Below are 23062 nucleotides of genomic sequence, written 5' to 3'. Positions count from 1 at the left end.
AGTTAAAACTTATTAATTTGTTTAACTATTTAAATCTAGTATATTAAAAAATTTACAATTGATTATACACGAAATTATTAATGTTGTAACACTCCGAGCATCTTTCTGCAGTGAATTAATTCTATTGTCGTTAGAATTATCATTAATTTTACATGTAGATAAGCAAAAATCGTTCGTAAATAACGACTGTAATAAAAAAAAACTGAATAAAATTATTTTACGATAAAAGTTATTTGTTTTTCGGAACGCACCGGAAGATTCGAAAGGCGGACGCGGCAACGTCGCGTTCCTCTCATTGGCCAGGAGTTGACTCTGGTGGCGACGGTGTGCAACTACCGTCATTGGTTGCGCACACAGACGCAATAAATAGCGAACGCAACACGTGAACGAGAGAGAGTCCCGCGTCCCGCGATAAATGTCATGCCGAGCGGCCGTCTGACAATTTCACGTTGCGCTCGTGTCAGCTGATGACGGACGATCCGCGAGATTTGCACGTCTCTCCGAACGCTCTCCGCTGTCTGTGAGGAATCGCGGTCGTGCCGTGCACTCGCTCCCTCGGTGACGGCAACGTAAACGCAACGCAACGACGACAACGACGACGTGTCCCGTGTCAGAATGCGTGCCGACACGTGCATCCTCGTGCTGCTCTATCTGCCGCTCGCAATTTTTGGCGGCACCGAAAAAAACGAGAGCGCCTTTGTGGCGACGCACGAGTGGCAAACGGTGAAGAAAGGTGAGTGTCCCCGCTGCTGAGCGTGTCATTCGACCGTGGGACTACTTCATACGCCGACCGAGATCAGTCCTTTTCGCTCGACGCACCACGTCAGTCAAATCCGCCGTGCGTGCCGTCCTTCCGCGACACGAAAGCCACGAAAGCCACGAAGGGTCGCGTCGTCATCTTCGGAGACGACGACGCGCGATCCCGTGTAACGCGAGATTTTTGGAGATCACTCGGAGTGGTTTTAAATAGGTAGAGAGCAGCGAAAGAAACGTGGCCAAATCGAATGCTTCCAGTGACGTATATATTCGGACTGGATTACGTGGTCTAAGAGCGAGCGACCTCAAGAAATTGAAATCGTTCTTTATTGCACTACGATACTCTTCCTTTTTTAAATAAACATCAAATTTTTTTGAAATTTTTTGAATGTACACGAATATTAGGATTTTGCTCATAATAAATATTCCAAGAACTTTTTAGAATTTAGATGAATAAATTAACATTTGTAGGAATGTAACTTGTGTTTTTTTTTTTTTAATAAAATATGAACGAATAAAGCCAAGTTATATATGTTACAAAATAAAATCTGTTATACAAATACAGTTTAATATGATTTAAATATTTGATTGATTAGTAAATTTGATTAGTAAATATGTTAATAAGTACAGTAACAAAGTTCTCTACTTTAACAGGAACTCCTATTCCCAAGGGACTTCATGTGAGACATAATTTTGCAACTGGAGTGACGGAAGCCAAATTGATGGAAAACACAGAGGAAGACGATGAGAACGCGAACCGATCAAATTCCAAATCATTGACGCTGCATCCGGACAAATCAGTCCTAGAAAACGAAGAACCAGATCCTGTGAAAATAAAGAAGGTCTCGGAATCTTTAAAATTTCCAATTGATGAACTGAAAGCGAGACTAAAGAAACTCAAGCAGGATGAAGCAGAACATGCGTCAAATATGAATGTAACTATTCATTTTCCTTGTTTTTTACTATTTAAAAATTATGTGTATAATTACTAAAAACAGATTATCAATGTATGAGTGCTATTGCATATGACGATTGCAATTACATCTAAGGTTTTGCCTACGTTGTATTTTTAAAGTATTACATCACCTCTGATTGTAGATTATATTAGTAATTGTTTATCTAGATATAAATTTTGTATTTAATGCAGTTTTGAATTAACAAATAAAAATCAATTTTTATTACATCTTTTCTCTTTTTATTTCCTAGGATGAAGAAACACGGCCGAAAACTGAAAAGCGTTTTAAACGTTTTTACGAAACTTTGAAAGAGGAACTTAATGCTCTTAAAGTCAATGTTACGAGCGACTCGGAATTATTAAAGAGGTTTTTCCAGAAATTCCAAACTTATAAAACTAGTATCACTACTGGAACGTTAACCAGCATGGAGATTGAAGAAGTATTGGATATCTTAAACAATTTGGAGTATCTCCTTCATCAAATAGACAACGCTAAAATATTCTCAGACATGGATGGGTGAGTATAAATGAATATTTGTTTTGGAGACAACAGTTATATTTTAACAAACTTATCTTATTATAGTCTGACTAAAATTATATCGCCATGTCTCAATGGAACTAACAATGAAATAAAATCGGAAGCGTTACGCCTTCTCGGAGCAGCCGCCCAATCAAATCCGAAAGTGCAAGCTAAGGCATTAGAACATGACTTTATTCAAAAAGTAATGCACGTCTTGTCTACAAATAATAAAATTGAAGTGAGATCCAGGTGTCTCTTCGCTCTAAGTGCCTTAATACGCCAATTTCCCGCTGCTCAGAAAGCTTGGATCGATCATGGCGGTTTACAGTTACTCGGGAAGATTCTGTACGACGATCAATTGCAAATACAAATGAAAGCTATGAAACTAATTAATGATTTAACGATTGAAAGACGGAACTTAGAGGAAATTTACGATGCCGAACAGCGTCAGCAGAAAATGAAGGAGTATGCTATTACAGATTTTGAGTTGAAATTATTGAGGCATGATTATTGTAAACTTTTGAGCAATTTAATGGTCAAATGTTTTAAGGAAAAGCTAATTGGCCAATTCAGTATAGAAAACAATGATTTTCTCGAAGTAGTTTCAGACAGCATGATCACGGTTTCGCCTATTTGTAAAACTGAATTTAAAAACATTAAGCGTCTGCTTTTACCCGTTATAGATAATCTCTTACACTTTTATCAAAATCCTAATATTAAACTTACTGTCGATGAAACTGATGTTTTGAAGAGTTTAATATTACTGATTGAGAGATTAAAAGTTTCTATTTTTGAAGCACCTCATGATGAATTATGAATATTTGGAGTTAATATTTAAGGCAATTGAAAAAAATATACGAAAGTATATCGAAGACTCGTGAACTAAAATTCCAGCCTTATGTTAATAGATACATGATATGGTGTGCAATATTGTATATCATAGGGCTTAAATATGCATTTGTTTTAGTGTAAAAAGTTTTGTAAAAAAGGAAAATTATAATTATCACAAGTTTTGAAAAAGAGAATACTATTTGCGAGTGAATGGTTAGCTACAATTACAGATCAAAAAAATCTAAGCATAAAAAGAATATTTTGTTATTCCAAACGTATTTATTATATCCATACTGTAAATAGTTCATACTTACATTGGATCAGTAAAATTCATAGGTTCTCGTCTCTTGTATCTGAAGTATAAAATACTAGTCATTAGAGGTCAATTAAATTATAATTCGTCATTTGAATGGCGTAGTAATTTCATTTTTTTAGCGATTTTTTTTCATTATAAAAATTTTATTCTATCGGCCTATCAAATAATTAAGCGTTCAATCGTTTTAAACTCAAGAGACGGAAACATTTTTGATATTTGATCATGCAAGCTCAATTAATGTTCCATGAATACACCACACAATTGTGTGTGAAGGACAAAGAAATATATTGAAAAGTAAAGCGACTGAAATATGTGTACATAATATGTATGATTTTAGTTTTCTGGCTGTCACATAGTATGAATGTATGAAAAACTTGTTTTTTCAGTTTTAGAAGTAATTGTTTAATAAATTATTTTGTACTGATTATATACTGCATCTTATTGTCTGCAAATTCCTTCGTAGCATATATAAAAGAAGTAAAATATGAACAATCGCAGAATAGTATATTTTATTTACAAATCATAGCGAATTAGCTATTACATAGATATATGAACAATTTTATTTATATAACCGTATAATACATAGAAAATATTTTTGTAAAAGATGTTAATTTTATAACCAGTTTGCCTTCAAATAGGATATCTATTTACAGGTGCAGGAAAGAGCACTCTTGTATCATGCATTCTGAATGAAATGATACCTTGTTTTCACCTGTTAAGTACAAGGATTGCGTTATCTTATGCAACTCGTAAAGTATAAACATTGCGCATGATACACGAGGCTACGTAAAAAAAAAAACGGCTAAATTCCTTCCGAAAATTCCACTCGTCTTTACAAATTGGAAATTTAATAAGGTTTATATTCCATAGGTATATTTACCTAAATTTTATCAGTTATATATCTAAATATCTAACGAAATACGAAGCTCGATTTCTGGAAAAAGATACGCGGTAGTATCTTATAATGATATACTTGACGCAGTACATTATTATGTCTTTTTTGATATATTTTAATGAAAATATATTATCACCATACATTTTTTCTCCAATATCAATAAAGATGCAAATAAATTAAGCATATTTTGCATTTTTCTCGACATTTTCTGTCATGAATGTTTGCATCAAAATGTCAGAATACATTGTGAATATTTAATACCAATTAGTAAAGGCGTAGGTACAAGGAATGTAATTTAATTTTATTCGGTTTGCTCATTAGATCTTGCGTGGTCAAAATGTAATCTATGTTTCTATGCGATTTTACAAGTTTTATTAAATATGTTAAAAAGTTTGCTATATTTAGACTCTTGAAATTTATCAAATTTAAGAGTAGGAAAAAACGAGAGAATTTGTATATTATTACAATTAAGTTATAACAAGTTGAAAAAATTTATTTACCTCTTACGATTATCTGTGTAACCTCATGTACAATGTTATCACCTTATTAATGACAAGATAACTATTATCTTATGAATCAGCTGTCGCATATAATTCATATATACATATATTCACCTATATATACACATGAATATATGAATTTTATCGTATAATAATATTACTCAGCATGTCACAGTGTGACTGATCATTTCTGATAATAAGACAATATACTAGTTAAAAATTAAACATGATATTGATTTAATATTGATTTTACAAAATATGTGTATAGCTTTTTACATTACTTAATTTTTTAATTAAAAAATTGAAACATTCTAATTTTTTTCTAAATCAAAAAAACATTTAGATAATCTGAAAACAGTTTACATTAATAGATATTAAATTTATGAAATGCACATGCTTATATTTTGATGCAATTATTTATGGCATAAAAATATGGAAAACAATTCAATATGCGTAAATATTAAATACCTTAATCGATATCATTATTAAAAATTGTCAATATTTTAAATCAGATTTTTAATATTAGATTGTCTTTTATTGAAGAATTAATTGTATATTGAAAAAATATTGTCTTTTAATTATAATAAATATTTGAGCGCGTTTATGTATAAATTATGTGCAATTTACAATATCTTTCGAATTATTTTGTCACTGAAACGTAACAAGATAATAAATAACTTAATTGTCATAAAGTAATATACAAATTCTCTTTTCTTTTCGCTCACTTGCTCTTCTCGTTCTCTCTTTTTCTCTCTCTCATTCACTTCTTTTTTTCTCTATGTTATTCACTGAAAGAATGCAATAATCTTACAGAGTAATATACGAGTATTGAAAAATATTTTTAATACAAAATATTTTATCACAAATAACCGGAAAGAGCCTTATTCGATCAAGGCTCTTGATGTCAATATTTTTGCGCCGATTGTTTCGGTCTTGAAACACAGTCCCTAATCAAAATATCAGTCTAAAATAGGAGCTTGTATAATACCATAAATTAAATTAACAAGCAATTTAATAGTGCTCATAATTATCTTAAAACAATGCAAAAAATATTTTAGAACTATTTAGTTTTTGTTGTTTAATCTCTAGATGGAAATTGGATTATTGAAAAAGAAGAAACAGTTTTTAATAACTAAATAAAAATAATTGTCATACACTCAAAATAATAACGAAGCAAAATACAACACATGTTCTTTCAATAAATAATATAGAAAGAAAAATATTACAATTTTATGGCAACTTCAGAATATTGTATAAATACATATCAAGAGTTATAACTGCAATTTACATTAACATAATACAATTTTTTAATGTAACTAATTGTTTAATGAATATTTGATCTAAATAAAGATCAACGCAGCCATGATAATGACTCCCAAAAGTAAAGCGGCAAGTTGTTTCAAAGATTCTTTTGTGTTCGTTTCTTTTAACAGATCCGGTAGGATGGTTACTAGACCAATATGTATGAATCCTCCTGCTGTTAATGGCAATATCCAATTAGTTCTTTCCTCTGAAAAAAATAAAATTACAAATTCATACATTCTATTCAATAAAAAATAAATTTCATATAATGGATACTATTAGTAAGTTTATTTATGTTAGAGAACAAAAATTATTCTGTACAAAATAAATATTGTAATATGTCACATCTATAAAATTTTTATAATTAAGTTAGTAAGAGATTTAATTATAAATATTATTAGATTAAATTAGCTCGCATTATTTTTACACTTTTATACTTGAATCTTTATGCTTAAAATTTTTTAAAAATTATTTACCTAAATTGCTAGAAAAAGAGACGGCAGCTAAAGCACCAACGATTCCACCGCTAGCTGTGATTAACTGCGCCCGCGCAGCATCCCATCTGTTAAATCCGCTTCGTAACAGAATAGCGAAGTCACCAACCTCATGAGGTATTTCATGCACCAAAATAGTAAATGTGCTGAGAGCACCAACACGGAAGGAAATTAGGAACGATCCACCCACGGATAAGCCATGAGTAAAATTATCGAGGAAGTTCATCAAAAGATTCAGGTATCCGGGAAAAGCTTTGGGATCAAAAAATTTGCGTAACAAGTCGGAAGTAGATTTCTTTGTCCATGCGGTCAAACGATTAATAATATTGCTCGATGAGCGTACGCATGGAGAGTCAACACGTGAAATCGTCGATGTGAAGCCATTAGCCTTCGTAAGTTTCTCTAAGTAGCTCTTCGCCTCGTCAACCAACGGACACTCGTCATTAGGACATTCGCTTGCTAATGTCGATTTCATAATGTCAACATTTTTAAAACCATTCTTTCGTGGATCTTTGATACTGTTTGAAATTTGCGCAAACTCGATCTTATTGGATTGTTTCTCCGGGAATTGTACCTATTGCACAAAACAGGTCTGAGCATTAGGCAATTGTATTAGTTTTAAATAATTGTTATAGCACATTATACATTTTTAATTACATTACCTCTTTTTTTAGGAAATTGTTCTTCTCTGTATTCATCATGATGCAATTATTGTTATCTATCTCTTTTTCTTTATTTACATCCTTGATCGATGTTTCATCAGTTTGCTGGTCTGCAATAATCGGGGCTTCCATGTTTACGGCGGCGATAAGTTTTTCGACGATTACAAAGAACAGAAAAGCGGACAATACCCACAAGCCCGCAGGCGTAGACGCATGATTATTTTTGGCTGTAAATACAATATGTAGAAAAGATAAGTTAGATAATAATAAAAAGAATAAAGCCAGAAAACAAAATATTTTTAATAAACACCACATATGATATATAATGTATTATTTACCATAATATCACTAAATAAGATTCATACATAAGTTATGTAACTGCATTGTTATGTTCAAATAATTAGTATTAACTGTTATTTAAATTACATAACTTATTAACTGTTATGTAAATTACATAACAGTTTGATTATTCTTTCTACTGACAATGGCAACAAAGACGCGAGATATATAAAGCGAAAGTTAGGGAAAATTTGCAATTTAAACCGAGTAATTTACACGGATATTACCAGTCTGCCGATCACCTCGAATTCCTAACGCGGTTCGGTCGGAGGGACATTTAATTTACGTGGACGCAGCTGGCAATTCAAATCTGCAACTGACGCACAATAGAGTTCGAAGTCGCCGCTTAAATCGTTCATAAAGCTCTGCGCCTGTGCCCTTCAAGACCGTACTCGTACTTCGCTAACGTGCATTGCAAAACGTATTCTGATCATAAATGTAATATGCGCGCTATATATTATATAGAATACTATATAGAACAAATAAGAAATATCAGATGTACACTATATGTATATTTACGTTGTATTAGATTTTGCGATGTCGAAAAAAAATCATTAATGTAGAGTGTAGACAATCTAGGCTACTCGTTTTTTTTTTCATTTTGTTAACGTTTCATCCTAACGCCATCAGTTTCGCATGACATACAAATATCATTTTACTTGTTAATTTATTAGTTGCACAATGATGTAAATTTTATAATACAAATTTTTTTTATTTTACTTATAATTTATTTTTTTCCATGCGTATAGTTTATTCTTATTGTTATTCTCCGTAATTTTATTCATCTACGTTGTATACAATTGACATTTTTTAATATTTTTTAACGATAAAGTCAATCTTATCAATAATAGGCGATATGATACATTATAATATATCTTTTGTGATATATAAAAATATCCTTGTAAGATAAGATAAAATTTGTTTAGTTATACCGCGTACAAAGAGTATGAAAAATAAATGAAATTACCTCTCGTTTGGAATTCGCTCTCGAATGCCTCCGGCAGAAGATGTAGAAAAACGTCGCCCAACAATGCACCAACGGCAAAGCTCAAAAGAATCTTCAGAGTACCACCGTTCTCTGTAATAAGAAGGATAACATGACTAATTAATTTCTTCTCTTAATAATCGTTGTAACGATGACGCGGATCAAAAGATTTTAGTGCGGTCTTCGGTCTCTCTTTCTCTCTCCCTCTCCCCCATCTCTCCCGGTCTCTCCCCGTCTCTCTTGGTCTCTCCCGGTCCTGCCGGTCTCTCCCCGTTTCTCCCCGTCTCTCCCGGTCTCTACTCGTCTCTCCCGATCTCTCCCCATCTCTACCCGTCTCTCCCGGTCTCTCCCTGTCTCTCCCGGTCTCTACTCGTCTCTCCCGGTCTCTTCCCGTCTCTCCCGATCTCTCCCCGTCTCTCCCGGTCTCTCCCCGTCTTTCCCGGTCTCTACACGTCTCTCCCGGTCTCTCCCCGTCTCTCCCGGTCTCTCCCCGTCTCTCACGGTCTCTCCCCGTCTCTCACGGTCTCTCCCCGTCTCTCACGATCTCTCCCCGTCTCTCCCGGTCTCTCCTCATCTCTCCCGATCTCTCCCCATCTTTCTCGGTCTCTCCCCGTCTATTTCTCTCTTTGTCTAAAATAGACAAGTTACAATGCGTCTTAATTAAGTAATTAAGTGTATTATTATGATAACTGTAAAAAGTTCAATTATATGAAATTATATAGAAATATAATGTTTCATATAATTTTCAACACACGATCAATTCTTCACGTATCATTGCGAATGTCTGGTAGACCAAGATAAGTTCGAAGTGAGTTCATGCGACAAAATGAATCCACGGATGTCACGCTTCTTTGCGCATAGGTCGCGGAACTTGCGCGTTCGATATACTTAATTGACTTATTCTGATATTGTCTGCGCACATTTATCCTATATTTAGGTCGCATAAGCGAAGATTTATTGAAGTGTCCAGAATTTCTTCTCAAAAATTCCTTTACGTCGATTCGTACTCGCAACAGCAGAACCGGTAAAAATTAATTTTCCTTCTTGATTTCGCAATATTTAAATTATAATCACATACTTAAAAAAAAAAAGTAAATCATCGTAAATATGGTAATGTCAAGAAAGAAAGTTAAATAAGTGCAACACTGTTAATGCCCGTTAATTAAATATAAAACATGCAGTTAATATAATAGCAAATATTTGCAGTTAAGGGAAAGTGCAATGCATGCAGTAAATTATGAGCACATATCACCATTGCCGACTTGCTCGTCGTGATAACAAACAGAAAAACTTCGATATCGCGTATATAATATGACGTTCGACGCACAATTGATAATCGTTAGTAGACTGCAGCATCAGTATCTGCTGCTCAGTTGCAGCTACAGGATGAAGCGGCCACTCAATGATAACCACTGTGATGTCAACGCGTGATTCATTGGGAAAAAGAGAGGAAAAGGAATATAAATAATGCATGAGCGAGCCTTGATCCCGTTTTGACACGACTATGATTATTATCAACGCTCTTCTCTTGACGAACTCTCGTCGATTGTGGATCACAGACTGTAAAGCTTGTCGTGGAAAATAATAAAATGTAAAACGTTATTGATAACAATTGGGCTTTCTATTATTAGAAAACTCTAAGGTACACATTTATAATCCGATTAGAAACTATCAGATTTTATAAAATGAGGATCGTTAATTCAATGTTTTAAGAACGCGCTATTTATTTATATCAGTCATGGAATGATTGTTGTAAGTTGATTATCCTTTTTTAATTATAATTTACAATGAGACACGTGTATACACACTGTCTCAAATTGAGATTACCAGTAACGTAGATTTATCTGTATCCGAAAATATTTTACACATGTTTCGACCACATTATTCCGTAAATCACATCATATTATTTTCATTAACTGCACGTGATGCATCATTGTTACTTATTGTTCTTAACATTACTAGCTTATTTTTAGAAAATAATCTTTATAATATGTCAACGTCAGTTCGGACGTGCAGGATCTGACGAAACGAAATATAATCGGTTTCCAAGATAACAGCACGTGTCAGCCAGTTGTAAATTCGTGCGGTCGACAGATCGACTGCTTCTCCAATACCGCGACCTACTTTTAATAGATGTATTATTATTACAATTGTATCGGCATTATAAGAGTTGTATCAATTTTCAAAAAAAAAAGAGAGAGAGAGAGAGAGAGAGAGAGAGAGAGAGAGAGAGAGAGAGAGATCAGTCTAATTAGAACCGGAAGAAAAGAAACAAGATGTTGATAGAGAGTCAACATATAACTTGTTGACAACGCTGGCAAATAAGATTAGTAAAGTAATAAAGATAATTTTGGATTCTGCTGTTCATAAAATGTTATCATCAAACGTTAATCTATGAATTTAAGTCTTGCTTTAACATAATATTAAATATACGTATATATCACATAAAATTGTATTATCTACCATGTAATTTTTTGTTAATCTTCGAGAAATTTAATTTTTTAAAAACATGATAAAAGTCTATAAATTGAATTTACAAATCGAAACGTTTTTAAATATGAACATTTTTACAGATTGTTGTCTTTTTGACTAATTCTTTTATTTAAGACTATAAATATAAGAAAATCTACAATATGTATCGATTTTTCATTCGGAAATATTAGATAAATCTATAAAACGATCCACTTTGGCACAAGAATCAGTCAAAAAGCTCAAATTTTGTGATCTTTGTAAGGATTAAAGGCTGATTTAACAGAACGAGCTTTGCGAGTTGGTCCTCTTCCCAAGGGTAATATCGTTTGCAGCGCGCGATATGTGTATTTCATTTGAAATTCTACATACAAATGTGCACAAAATGTATGTAACGGGTAACGTAACAGTGGCAGACTGTTTTATCTTTCGCATTCGTTCTTTTCTGTGAGTAATTGCTTACGGATAAGCAGCATATGTTTTTATGTTAAAATGTGTAATCATACAAGATTAAAAAAAAGACTGTAACTACACCCTGTTGCGCAACACATTGTAAACTTAAATACTGTTACGTGGAACATCTTTCTGGAATGCGTGCACGATTTCATATCAAAATATCTTCGCAAAATCAGCATAATTTATATTAATCGTGATGTAGAGAGATTTTTAAATTCTAATATATCGTATGTAGTTATAATAACTAATAGAATTACTATTTGAATTAAATAAATGTACTATAAAACTTTAAGGCAGATTAATAATTTTCCAGAGAAATTCAGTTTTCTAATTTTTAGTTTTAATTTAATTTTCATTTTAGTCATTCATAATTATTTCATAATTGTTACCTTTCAAGAAAGCATATCATCTTTTATTTACTTCTGTTCTTTGTCATTGGCTTGCGGTGTGTACTTGGAAATATATTGCGTCGAACATTTTACATGTTGCAATAATCATACGCATTGCGAGAGCTGGCATTTATTACCGTTGCATTTCCTAGAAGCGCGTACATGTAATTAATTTATCTTTTTTAATATCGAGCTCTCGAACAATATATATTAAAATTGTTCTTCCTCCATTCGTATAAAGTTACACACATGTAATACTAACTAATTTAAATGACCAAGTTATAAATATAAAATGATACTACGTAATTTTAAAGGCAATATTGTATGTTTACATATTAAAAATAAAGGGAAAAAGAATTCAGAGGAAAATATCATGTGATACGATAAAGAGAGATAACGATGGATGCTCGTAATTAGAATAATGCTATATATGAGATACACGTCGCAAATTCATAATAGATGCTGGAATTGCTATTGGAATAATAATTCTTATTACACACATAAATTCGACCAAGAAATGTGCAAAAAAATAGCTGTAATTCAATTTTTAAAATACTGAAAATTACATAATAAAATCAATAATAAATAAGGGAATTATTTTGTAAATATAATAAAAAATTTACATAATATACGGATATTAAAACCTTTCAATTTAATTCTGCAGCAAAATTATGCTATTTTTAATGAGTTTATTTTAAATATCGCATTCTTATTGACAGTAAACTATAGACTTTTCTTGTATTAATAAATATTTATATTTTATTTTTAAAATGTATACAAAAGTAAGATAAAAATAAAAACATTTTAAGACAATTTTTCAATCTGGACATTGTGTTGTCGGATACTAACTAGTTAAAAAGTTAAAAATTAAATAATAAATTAATAACTTTTAACTTAATTTCAAATAAGTTAATTTTTAACTAATTATTTTTAAAATACATAAACTTTAATCTATTCGATTTGCAACGTATCTTAGTGGTGTTAAATATAATTTTTTTTATTACTTTAATATTCTTAACTTATTTAAACTATGCATCGACAATTTCATCAGTCTTGAAAAACAATAAGAGAAGATTTTAAAGAGAGAGATGCTTCTTTTAGATTTTAAAGACCATGGATATTTAGCTTAGTTAATCGTGTTTCAAGACGGACAAAATTGTTGACGCGCTAAACTTATGAGTTAAGAATACTAAATTAATAGAAAAATTTTATATTTAATATCAAGATCTGCTTCAAACCGAATAGGTGATCTTAACTTTAGTTATATGTTTAAAACATTTATCGATCAGAGAATTAACTTATTATTATTGTCTATTTCTGATATTAAATAAATCATGCACCATTGTAGCTTGTAAACACTCGATGCGCACTTGCATTTAGGTTTTTCCTGTATTACACGGTCCCCAGTATCACGTTTCGCGGTACGTGACTGATAAATAAATTTTTATCATTCCACGACTGCACAATAGACGTGTGCAGAGATTTCAACCTTCTAGAGAAAATAATAACACGTCGAAAGATCGTAACAACTGATTCCTTAAAGACTTTGAAGGACTAAAATACATAGAACTGGGGTGGTTTTTGTGATTTTATCAGATGTTTAAAAAAAACAAACGTATAATTCTTTCTTATGTATGACAAATTTAATTTCTTTTTCACAAAGATAACGCACTGTAGTTTGATATTTAATTAATACATTTTCAAATTAAGTTAAAACTGATAATAGCAAGTTAAAAACGGATTATGTACACATTTTATTAACTAATTATTATTTTCAATTAATTAGTTCAATTAAATAAATTATTTTCAAACATTTGTAGGGTAAAACAAATTTCAACTTCTACTTGAAAACGATTAACATTTAAAGAATTACACCGCATTGTTACAAAGATGCAGAATTAAATGTTATGAAATTAAATGTTATTAAATTTCTTCGAGAATACTGTTCTGTCATTGTGTCTTGATTATTTCGTGTATTTTTTTATGGCAGTCTCATAGGGCGCGTTGCTAAGAATTCCAAAGTGGCATATCCGTCGCATTTTAAGAATACAGACATGACAATTGTATTACCGCATACGTGGTTAGAATAAGTCGCTGTATTTTCTACTAAGATTTGAAGAAAGAATGACATCCCATAAAAAATTAAAGCATTATACTAACTAAACAATATGCAAGTAATTTTGAAACATCTTTAAGATGTTCAATCACTTACAGATTGCACTTAAAGAATTACATCACAAGTATATTTAGTGATAAAAAAGTTTCATTTATCTCTATATCGATATTAACGTCAATGCTATCATCAATATAACAACAAATTATATTTGATTTTACATTGTAAAGACCGTGAGATTAGAGAATTGATTGAGATATTAATAAGCAGTCAAAATTTTTGAAAAGAATACTGTGATAATACTGTGATAAAATTAAAAACATAAATTTACTATATTAAGAGAATTAAATAATTATTCTAGCGATGTAGAAATACGTGATATATGACGGTAATAAAACTATTACACAGTCGCAAATGTTATCAAGTATTTATCGATCAAAGTTTCGAAAGTAGTTTAGTATGCAGTATTGACGATGTAGATAACTTGATGGATAAAGTTCATGGCAAAATCTATTAACATGCTATTAAGTGCATTTGACGCGTTTGACATAAAAAACAAAATCCGTTCTGAAATTTTCATTGTACTTATTTATTAGAAAGCACTATAGCAAAAAAATGAAATAATCATTAAAAACGATTGGACTTTTTCTGTACAATTATCACTTTTTATTTTCAAAATTTCGATATAATCAATAATAGGATGTTAACATTATCAAACAATATCGACACAAGAGATAACTCACGATATCGAGATAGAAAATCTTGATACATATAAATCTTTTTGTCATTTATTTTTTCATTGGATTGATATCACTCGAAAGATCGGTTAGATAAAAAGCGACAAAAATTCAAGTATGAGATGATTAAAGTAACTTTTTTAAATTTGAGATCGAAAAAAAATGTCTTCTTAAGTCAATGGCGAGTTAAATATTCAGTTGACAAAGTTAATCGGTGGGTCTTTAACATGACTAATTCTTGCTTTTAGTTCTTCGCTAGATATAGAAACTAATCATAGTATATAAACACAGAACATTCACTGATCTGTTTTGTCTGCTGAATGTATCCAACTTTAACTTTAGTAAATAGAAATCCATGGAAGTCTGTTAAATATCACATTAAGAAGACGTGTTTTCCAAAAATCAATCTCAAATAAAAACAGTTGCTTTCATTTAAACGTAATTTCTTAATAAATCGAAATTGATTTAATAGTACTTTAATGTACATCCACTGATATAGTATTTTGTTAGAATTTTAATACTTTTAATTGTCAATATATATTATATGTATTGTTAATATTAAATTAAAAATTAAATCAAATAAAAAATCAATTAGTTTTCTTCGTAAAATCTTTAAATACTACATAATCCGTCTGTCCCGGACCGATTTAAATGTCTTTGTATGGAGGGTCTGCAAAAATTTGATTTTCAAATTCGTCGGAATATAACATTTTTGAAATGCAAAGTTGCGAACTTTGTAAAATATGTCGTAAAATGATGGAAAAAAGGACGATTTCGCATCGACGCGCGAATGAATCTTGTCACCGACACGCAAATTAATCGTCGATAGAAAAAGTCAGTGTCGTAATATGGGTTTTTGTATCCGCGCACTGGGGAATGAGTAAACTTTTTACGATATGTACGAAACTTCGTAATGTTGAAGTTTAGCGATATAACATTTACCGTTAATCTCACTCGTATAACGTGGGACCATTGCATTGATTCGGAAAATACGAGATAATAGAGAAAGTTATAATATATACGTTGCTCCAACGCGCGGACATAATTATGACATTAGTCGTAAAATGAGAATAATGTGAATATACCTGAAATTACGGGAGAAATACGAGGCGCACATTTAATTGCTATTCGTTAACTGTATTAAAGTGCGTTAAAAGTTTATTTATCCAATTAAAATCACGCGCTATCGATAAATTTACTATTACGTTATAAGATTAACTTAAACATCCTGGGGAATAATGGAGAAGTCCCTGTCGCCTCGATGATGAGAAAGGAATGGTACAACAATGTGCCGTTTATCTTCGCGCATGCAGACGCAAAGAGAAGGGGGGGAAACTAACGGATGCGAAACGAGCATTTCGCGTCGTCGTCATTCCGTACGATAGTTATTTGAAGTCAGCGATGTGGATGGCAACACGAGATCGATTCTAATTGTCGCAATTACATTTGCATCCGCAAATTCGTGAAACGCGCGGCGTAAATGGAATTTCGGCGAACACCGTCGGACGCGTTATTGCGAATACAAATGCTGGATTTCGTTTGAAAGAGCCGCGATGTCGAAGCTCGAAAATTTCGACGCCAATGTATCTGGCGTGCCCTTCTGTGTGACCGAACTGTTGTAGCACTTTGACTGTATTTTTCGCTTTTTCCAAGGTACTGCGGATGGTGTAACGTAGATGCATACTGCGAGGCAACTTCCTTTTTTTTTCCCACCGTCCAGCTGCGACTGAAAGCTTCGTGTAACGGTTGTTTTTGTTGGATTACAGTCGGCCCCAAAATCGAGAGAGAAACTCGGAGATTGTACCAAAACGATTTAAGTTTTCTGACGAGTTTTCGTACGTTGAATATGTTTATATGTTGATTTATCAGACAACGATAAAACGGAAAAATGATATTATACATAAAAAAAACTTGTTTTAAGTCTACAATCATTGTCTCATATAAAAGCAAGAATATAAAATCTTTAAAAAAATTTGATAATCTTGAAAAGACATAATATGCTCACGTGAAAAAATTTTGTATCGAAAAAATGTTTTTCTCTATTGAAAAATAATTTCCATTGAATTGAGAAGAAAAAAGCGGACAGAGAATAACTATATTGTTAAAACAAGAATGAAAATACTAATATTATTAAAACAATTATATATTATCTTTAGATTATTATTATAATGTAAAAATATAAATATAATATGCTAACATTTAAGGTTATCAAATTCTTTGAAGATTTTATGTTCTTGCTTACATATATGCAAGAATGATTGTAGATTCAAAACTAATTTTTTTCTACGTGTATTTTTCTCGTTTTGAAAAGTGCAATTTACAGAAAGATATTATAAATTAAAATGCATAATCCAAGTGTATCGTTTGTGATGTCAATGTATCTAGCGTTTGTTTGTGTACGAACAAACTGCTGTTTTGAGATATTTGTTGTTTTTTCAAGTGTACTAAGAAAGTCTCTTAGTAAAGAGCAAAATTCAAAGCTGCACGCTAAAATAATTGTACGCAAAATATTTCTTTTATCATTAAACTACCATCACGAGATGGCGCTCGCAGACAATAAACATTGTATGATAATTTATATCGGACTTCACTTATCGATTTCATACCATGCTAATGCGACTTTTATCAAGTCGGAGAAGAGCCGATGTCTTTCGTAATGTCATTGAACTTCGCTTATCGAGATTATGAATACAAGTGAAAACGCGTCAAATGTTCATCAAATTTCCCATTATTTCGCAACTCTCGGTGGAAATGCTATACGTATCGGTTCTGTTGGCAACTATCGTCGACAACAGACCCTCCTCCATTTTGCGTAGTTAGATTTCAACACGTGGTGATACCAATCTGTTTTTCAGCGAGCGCGAATGCACCGAGCTTTATCGAGTGATGTCTATCTAATTGCGCACAATAAAGTAGAATTTTGTTGAAAATACGGAAACACAAAAAAGGGAACACAATTTCACACAGGAAAATTTATATAAATTTTGCTTGCAGCGCATCTCGTTCGAACAAATTAAATAGACGTCTGCATTATTATACAGCCGAACAAAAACTATTTTATTCGCAGGGATAAATTAATAAAACGCGATTTTCTATATCCAGTGTTTTCTGTTATCTTGTCGATTTGAAATAGTTGTGAGTATATAGGTGTATAACAATCTTAATTAAACAATAATAAAATACAGTTTCTGCGTATAATTAATGTTAATCAGCATAAAAACTGTATTTGAATATGTTACTTATATACATAATAATAAACAACGTAATATTAAAATAAATAAATAAATAAAAAATAGTGTACATAAGGTATTTAAGTACTTAAAATAGTGTACAATTCATTTTTAGCGGCATCTATAAAGCTCGGAAATGAAAGCTTTAACAATCCCTCCCGGCACTTCTTATCGTTAAGGAAAATGCAACGATTCATTATTAGTACGTCAGTAGGGCAATTATATTGGTCAATGACTGATTTCTGTAACAAGAAGATAAAAAAAAATCGTGTTTACGACTCGTATTTGTTACTTCGTTATATTATTCCCCGTAGAAAATATTATTGAAAGTAATCGAAATTAATCGTTAGCCCCATTATGGAAATACACAATGGAAGCGCACAACAGAAATCAATTATAAACGAAAATAATTTATTCCCTCTCGCTCTTATCTCATTTGCTTCATTAAATTTCGCTAATTGAGTAAATCGTCCTGCCGTGGTTACAGCAGTAACGGTCTGAATAAATGTACAGCTACGGGGATTTGTTTACAAAGCTTGCTTCGTGCTTTGTTCGAAGTTACCCCGTATTCTCACATCCGTACTCAAAGTCGTCAGATGTTAACAATAGTTTCAGTTAAAGTCGGTGTTGATACATGAAGACATTGGAGAATACGTAAAATAAAATACCAGAATTAATTATAGGAAATTTACGATATGTAAGAATGAGAGGCGAATCAAACCCCTAGTCTACAATAAAAATTTACGTTTTAAGCCGTAAGAAATTGACCAATCGCAATTGAGTATTTTGATAAAAATCGACTGTGGTTAAAGCTTAAAAAATCTTCATTGTAGACTAGAGGAGAGTCTGTTATTTAAAACATCCAAAGTGCAACGATCGAGCATAAGAGTGTAAATCGATCGAAGTTCTTGGATGAAAATTCTTAATTTATCCTTAAATGCAGTCCTGAAAATATGAACGCGATATAAAATATCACGAAGAAATTTGGAAATCTCAGCTCCGCGGAATTCTTTCTCAATGCCAAACTAATTGAGCTTTGCGAAATTTTCGGCCACGTGTAAAAGTTTATTCTCGCGCGAAGATTTCAATTATAAGTATACGTCGACGAATCAAATTGCGACGATCGTCACGAAGATCATCGTGCGTTACGAGAATCGTTCTGCAATTGCTAAAGCTTGACTGCTCGGAAAAACAAGAACGACGTCGCTGAACAAATGCCGCGTTCTACGCCGCGCTACGACTGCATAAATAAGCGATAATAACAAACGGAACGATTTTTTTATCCATTGTGCGCAAGACTCTTCAGTTTTATTGTACGCAAAGTCATTCAATTTTATGATAACGATTCTTTACATTTTTCCCGAAAAGTTTCCAGGACAAGTGAATCGACGTACCGAGAATCCTGAAATTTACATGAATTTTGTCTAAAAGTAACGAATTCATTTGCGGTACGCGTTTTCTCTTATCAAGAAAATAGTGGTGTTAAATCTGTGTACTTTGATACTCGTCTTAATAGAGAGACACGTTACGTACCTACATCTGTGTGTGTGTGTGTGTGTGTGTGTGTGTGTGTGTAAAATACTTCACTCGTTGATATTTTACGCGTCGTGTAAGACTATTATGATTTTTTTCGATGAAAATGTAACGACGCATTGACTAAAGTCCTTTCCGTGCAGTGCGTTTGACGAATACATTGCGACATTAAATTTCAAGAACATTGAAGCATAATTATTTTGCATTAAAAGTTTTAATTAAGAATTACGTAATTTTTATACTGAAATGCATAACAGAGAGCTCACAATTAAATTGAGTTAATTTTCGTTATGCGCTCATTCGAGAATAATTAATTATTAAAATGGAAGTAGCGCAAAAAATTTTGCCCGGTCGCGGGCAACTGAACTTAATTCTCATCTCTACGTCATACGCGCATTCAAGAACACGAAAGTAATTATTAAAATGGAGGGGAATAAAAAAATTCAACTCGCAGTCGGGAAATGTTAAAACGTTCACCTCCTTTTTCCTTTCGTCGAGTGCAAAAGTAATTACAAAATGGAGAAAAAGATGGTAGAGAGAGAGATTCCTCTCGACCGCACAGCTGGGGAACTAAATCTGCTTCCCCCTCCCCCGTCGCCCTTCGTCGCGATCACAGTCATCTTGCGAAGATCTAGCGGAATTGCGTAATTGAAAAAGTTATTCGGCGAGTCACGAGAGGCGAGAATGGAGAGCGAGAAGATTAGATAAAAATAACTTTCACGCCGCGTCACGTACGGAATTACCGGAGTGATAATAATAACAACAATGAGCCGTGCACATGGCGAGAAGGAAAAAAAAAACTAACTAATGCAACTAACCGCCGGTTTTCAGGTCCACGCCGTCCTGGATGGGTATGAGCCAGAGGGGGAAGATCCCCGTGAGGCCGACCACCGTGCTGCCCAGCAGGGAGAATATCCACGGGTTGTAGGTGAAGTAGCTTACGACCTCGTGCCAGGGCAGCCACTCGCCGTCGGCGCCGGCCGCGAGGATGCCGTCGCAGGACGTCGTCGGCAGGTACCCAACCGCGCTCGTGCAGTTGCGCGTGCACGCGTATGACGCCGCGGCGGCCATGTTTGTTGTCGTTTGCGTTCTGTCAAGATAATCCCTGGCGTACTACGCACCACCGGGAGTTCCTCTCGCGAGGGTGGCGTTCCTCGTGGGTCGTTCGCTCTCGGGTTCGACGTCAACGGCTGGTCCGGAGATCGGTAGACTGTTCTGAGAATCTTTACCGGGAGATAACCTCCTCTCTCGCACACACACACACAAACGCGCGCGCGAGTGCGCGCACCTCGAGGAAGACGTGATCACACGACAGCCCTTGTAAGGTGGAAGAGTGGAAGTTTACGGGTTTTTTTGAGGGAGGGTTTTTGTTTTTTAAAGACGTGAGTCCTCGTCGTTTGGGAAAAAAAGATATCGTTTCCCCGTCACCGATTTCCTTGGCTCCACACCGACTCCGTCGTTACTCGGCTGCCGGACGATGGCTCGGGATGGATTGTGGATGGACAGACACACAGGTGGATGGACGATAGACGCGGAGACAACGACCGCCGAGCGACCGACTAGCCTGCACTGAGGACTGAGCACGGACGCTTCGTTGAATCAGGACGTCGCCGCTGCTGCCTGCCGCCTCTCGTTGATTCTTTCCGGCCCGTCGTTATTTCATGCCGCCGTGTCGCGCCGTGTCGGACAAAGGCATCACCACTGACGCCGCGGCGATTGAATACGCGCGATCACGACGAGCAGCAGCTCTCGCTGGAGACGCGCGTCGCGTCCCCTCCGTCGCACACACACACACGCACACACGCACAAACGCGCGTGCACCTCCTCTTATCGCTCCGCGCTTCCGTGCTCGATTAGATCGCTTCTGCTGCGCGTAGACGGACACCACCGTACACCACACGTGAAAACCTTCGACTGACGCGCGTTGCGTAGACGGCCCCTTTTATAGCCATGTCGGTCGACCGCGCTCCGCGCCGCGCTTCGGCCGTTAGCGGAAGCGAGAGGGAAATGTTCGATCGACGCGCGGCTGACGAGGACAGACAGACACGCGGGACGCCGAGGGGTGGGCGAGGGGAGGCGTTCGCGACGCGGCTAGCGCGGAGCGACGGAGAGCGCGAAAGGGTCGGGTGTAAAAGAGAGAGAAGGAGGAAGAGTGAAAAAGCGCGTGAACGATGCGATCGCGAGGCGAGGAAAGCGAGAAGGACACGTGCGCCAGGCGGGGGGAAAGGGGGGGGGGTAGAAAAAGAGAGACGGAGAGAGAGAGAGAGAAATGCGGCGTAAAAGACGCGCGACTTTTCGAAGAGCTCAGACACCGTACGCTCGGTCTCCTCATTGTCCTTCGACGAAAATTAAATCTAATTGTAAATGCAGCTCGACCTCTCGGTCTCCTCCATCGATCCCGTATTCAGGATGGCGAGACCGGACTGCGGCCCGAGGTCCTCGATCTAGAATGTTCCGCCGGCCTTTCGGCTCCGTTCGTACGAACGGACCGCTCGGACTGGATCGTTGCCCTCCAGTCGAGAACGTTTCCTTCTCTTTATGCAATAGGATAATTTTCTCGTCGGTTGGTGCCATTATCTGCCGATAAGCCTTATTCGATAAACATCATCTTTGACGTTGACGATTTGACGGGAATGATAATTTTCACGTGTCATTCGCGCCGAACGAAACGGGGATCGAATCACGTAGAGGAGAGGGGGAACTGAAACAATTGATTTGCGCAAGTGCTTTGTTATGCCAGATCGATCTTGCGTCGCGTACGAGTCGAAGGAAGAGGAATTGTATTGCGACGTTATAGAGAGTGTCTAGACAATAATTCGATTCGAAGCTGTGAGTTTTTATTGACAAAAGAGATAATCAATTGTAGCGACTAAACGTTTGTATTGTCATCGGGTTTAACATTAGGATGTATATTATACCAATGATTATAAGTCGAATGTTAGAATGTACAGAACGCAACGCTATCTAACGAGTGATCTTCGAGGTATTCGTCGTGCAACCTGCATCGAGCGGTGAAATAACTTTTTCATGTAGCTCGTGTGTTAACAATGATTTTTTTGGAAATAAAAAAGAATAGTGAAATAAACGACAACTGACTGAATTTCAAATAAATATCTGTCGAAACATAATTTTATTCTTGGTTTTTCTTTATTCCTCCTCCATCTTTGCTTATAATTGAAATTATTTTTGAGAAATCTGGCTTGTAACATAATCTTGTGTAATTCAATCTCATGTGCATTTAACACCTTTGAAAATAATGTTACAAGATTTCGAATTAAATGCTCTGAAAATACCTTAATATCTTTATTTATTAACACCTCAATTAAAGGAGGTTAATATTGCGCAATCGTTACTGCTTTTCCGTTTGAAAAAAATACTTGAAAGCCGCCGGAAATAATTGATTACAAGTTGTTGCGTTATCAGTGAGATGTATGATAGAAACAATATTTCTTTATCAATTCAACGAAATATCTTCGTAAAAAAAAGACGAGTCACTAATACTGTAATACTGTAATAACACTAATATAAAATGTGTCCTATAGTGTTAAATTTGTTTCTAAATTTTATAAGTCTTCTAAAA

General features: G+C 34.4%; 2 protein-coding genes across 2 annotated transcripts; one reads left to right on the top strand and one right to left on the bottom strand.

Moving 5' to 3' along the window:
• Positions 1-270: 270 nt before the first annotated feature.
• LOC105837645 (nucleotide exchange factor Sil1) lies at positions 271-3805 on the top strand. Its single transcript, XM_012682584.3, has 4 exons — positions 271-733; positions 1411-1691; positions 1963-2228; positions 2295-3805. The coding sequence occupies exons 1-4, from the start codon at positions 616-618 to the stop codon at positions 3046-3048; spliced, it is 1419 nt and encodes a 472-aa protein (XP_012538038.1). The 5' UTR covers positions 271-615; the 3' UTR covers positions 3049-3805.
• A 65-nt stretch (positions 3806-3870) lies between these two features.
• On the bottom strand, positions 3871-21412 carry LOC105837644 (zinc transporter ZIP13 homolog). The gene is made up of 5 exons (XM_012682583.3): positions 20301-21412; positions 8538-8648; positions 7232-7458; positions 6552-7143; positions 3871-6283 (listed from the first exon to the last, which is right to left on the bottom strand). The coding sequence occupies exons 1-5, from the start codon at positions 20551-20553 to the stop codon at positions 6114-6116; spliced, it is 1353 nt and encodes a 450-aa protein (XP_012538037.1). The 5' UTR covers positions 20554-21412; the 3' UTR covers positions 3871-6113.
• Between the last annotated feature and the right edge of the window lie 1650 nt (positions 21413-23062).

The sequence above is a fragment of the Monomorium pharaonis genome, chromosome 3, assembly GCF_013373865.1.
Source record: "Monomorium pharaonis isolate MP-MQ-018 chromosome 3, ASM1337386v2, whole genome shotgun sequence".
NCBI lineage: Eukaryota > Metazoa > Arthropoda > Insecta > Hymenoptera > Formicidae > Monomorium > Monomorium pharaonis.
This window is presented reverse-complemented; position numbering and strand designations above follow the sequence as displayed.

Bases quoted from the DNA above. Each gene is read 5' to 3' on its own strand.
- LOC105837645 (XM_012682584.3), top strand. From the start codon at position 616: ATGCGTGCCGACACGTGCATCCTCGTGCTGCTCTATCTGCCGCTCGCA. The intron at 734-1,410 runs GTGAGTGTCCCC...CTACTTTAACAG, and splicing joins GTGGCAAACGGTGAAGAAAG to GAACTCCTATTCCCAAGGGA. The intron at 1,692-1,962 runs GTAACTATTCAT...TTTATTTCCTAG, and splicing joins AACATGCGTCAAATATGAAT to GATGAAGAAACACGGCCGAA.
- LOC105837644 (XM_012682583.3), bottom strand. From the start codon at position 20,553: ATGGCCGCCGCGGCGTCATACGCGTGCACGCGCAACTGCACGAGCGCG. The intron at 8,649-20,300 runs GTTAGTTGCATT...TTCTTATTACAG, and splicing joins CGTGGACCTGAAAACCGGCG to AGAACGGTGGTACTCTGAAG. The intron at 7,459-8,537 runs GTAATTTCATTT...TTGTATTTACAG, and splicing joins GAGCGAATTCCAAACGAGAG to CCAAAAATAATCATGCGTCT.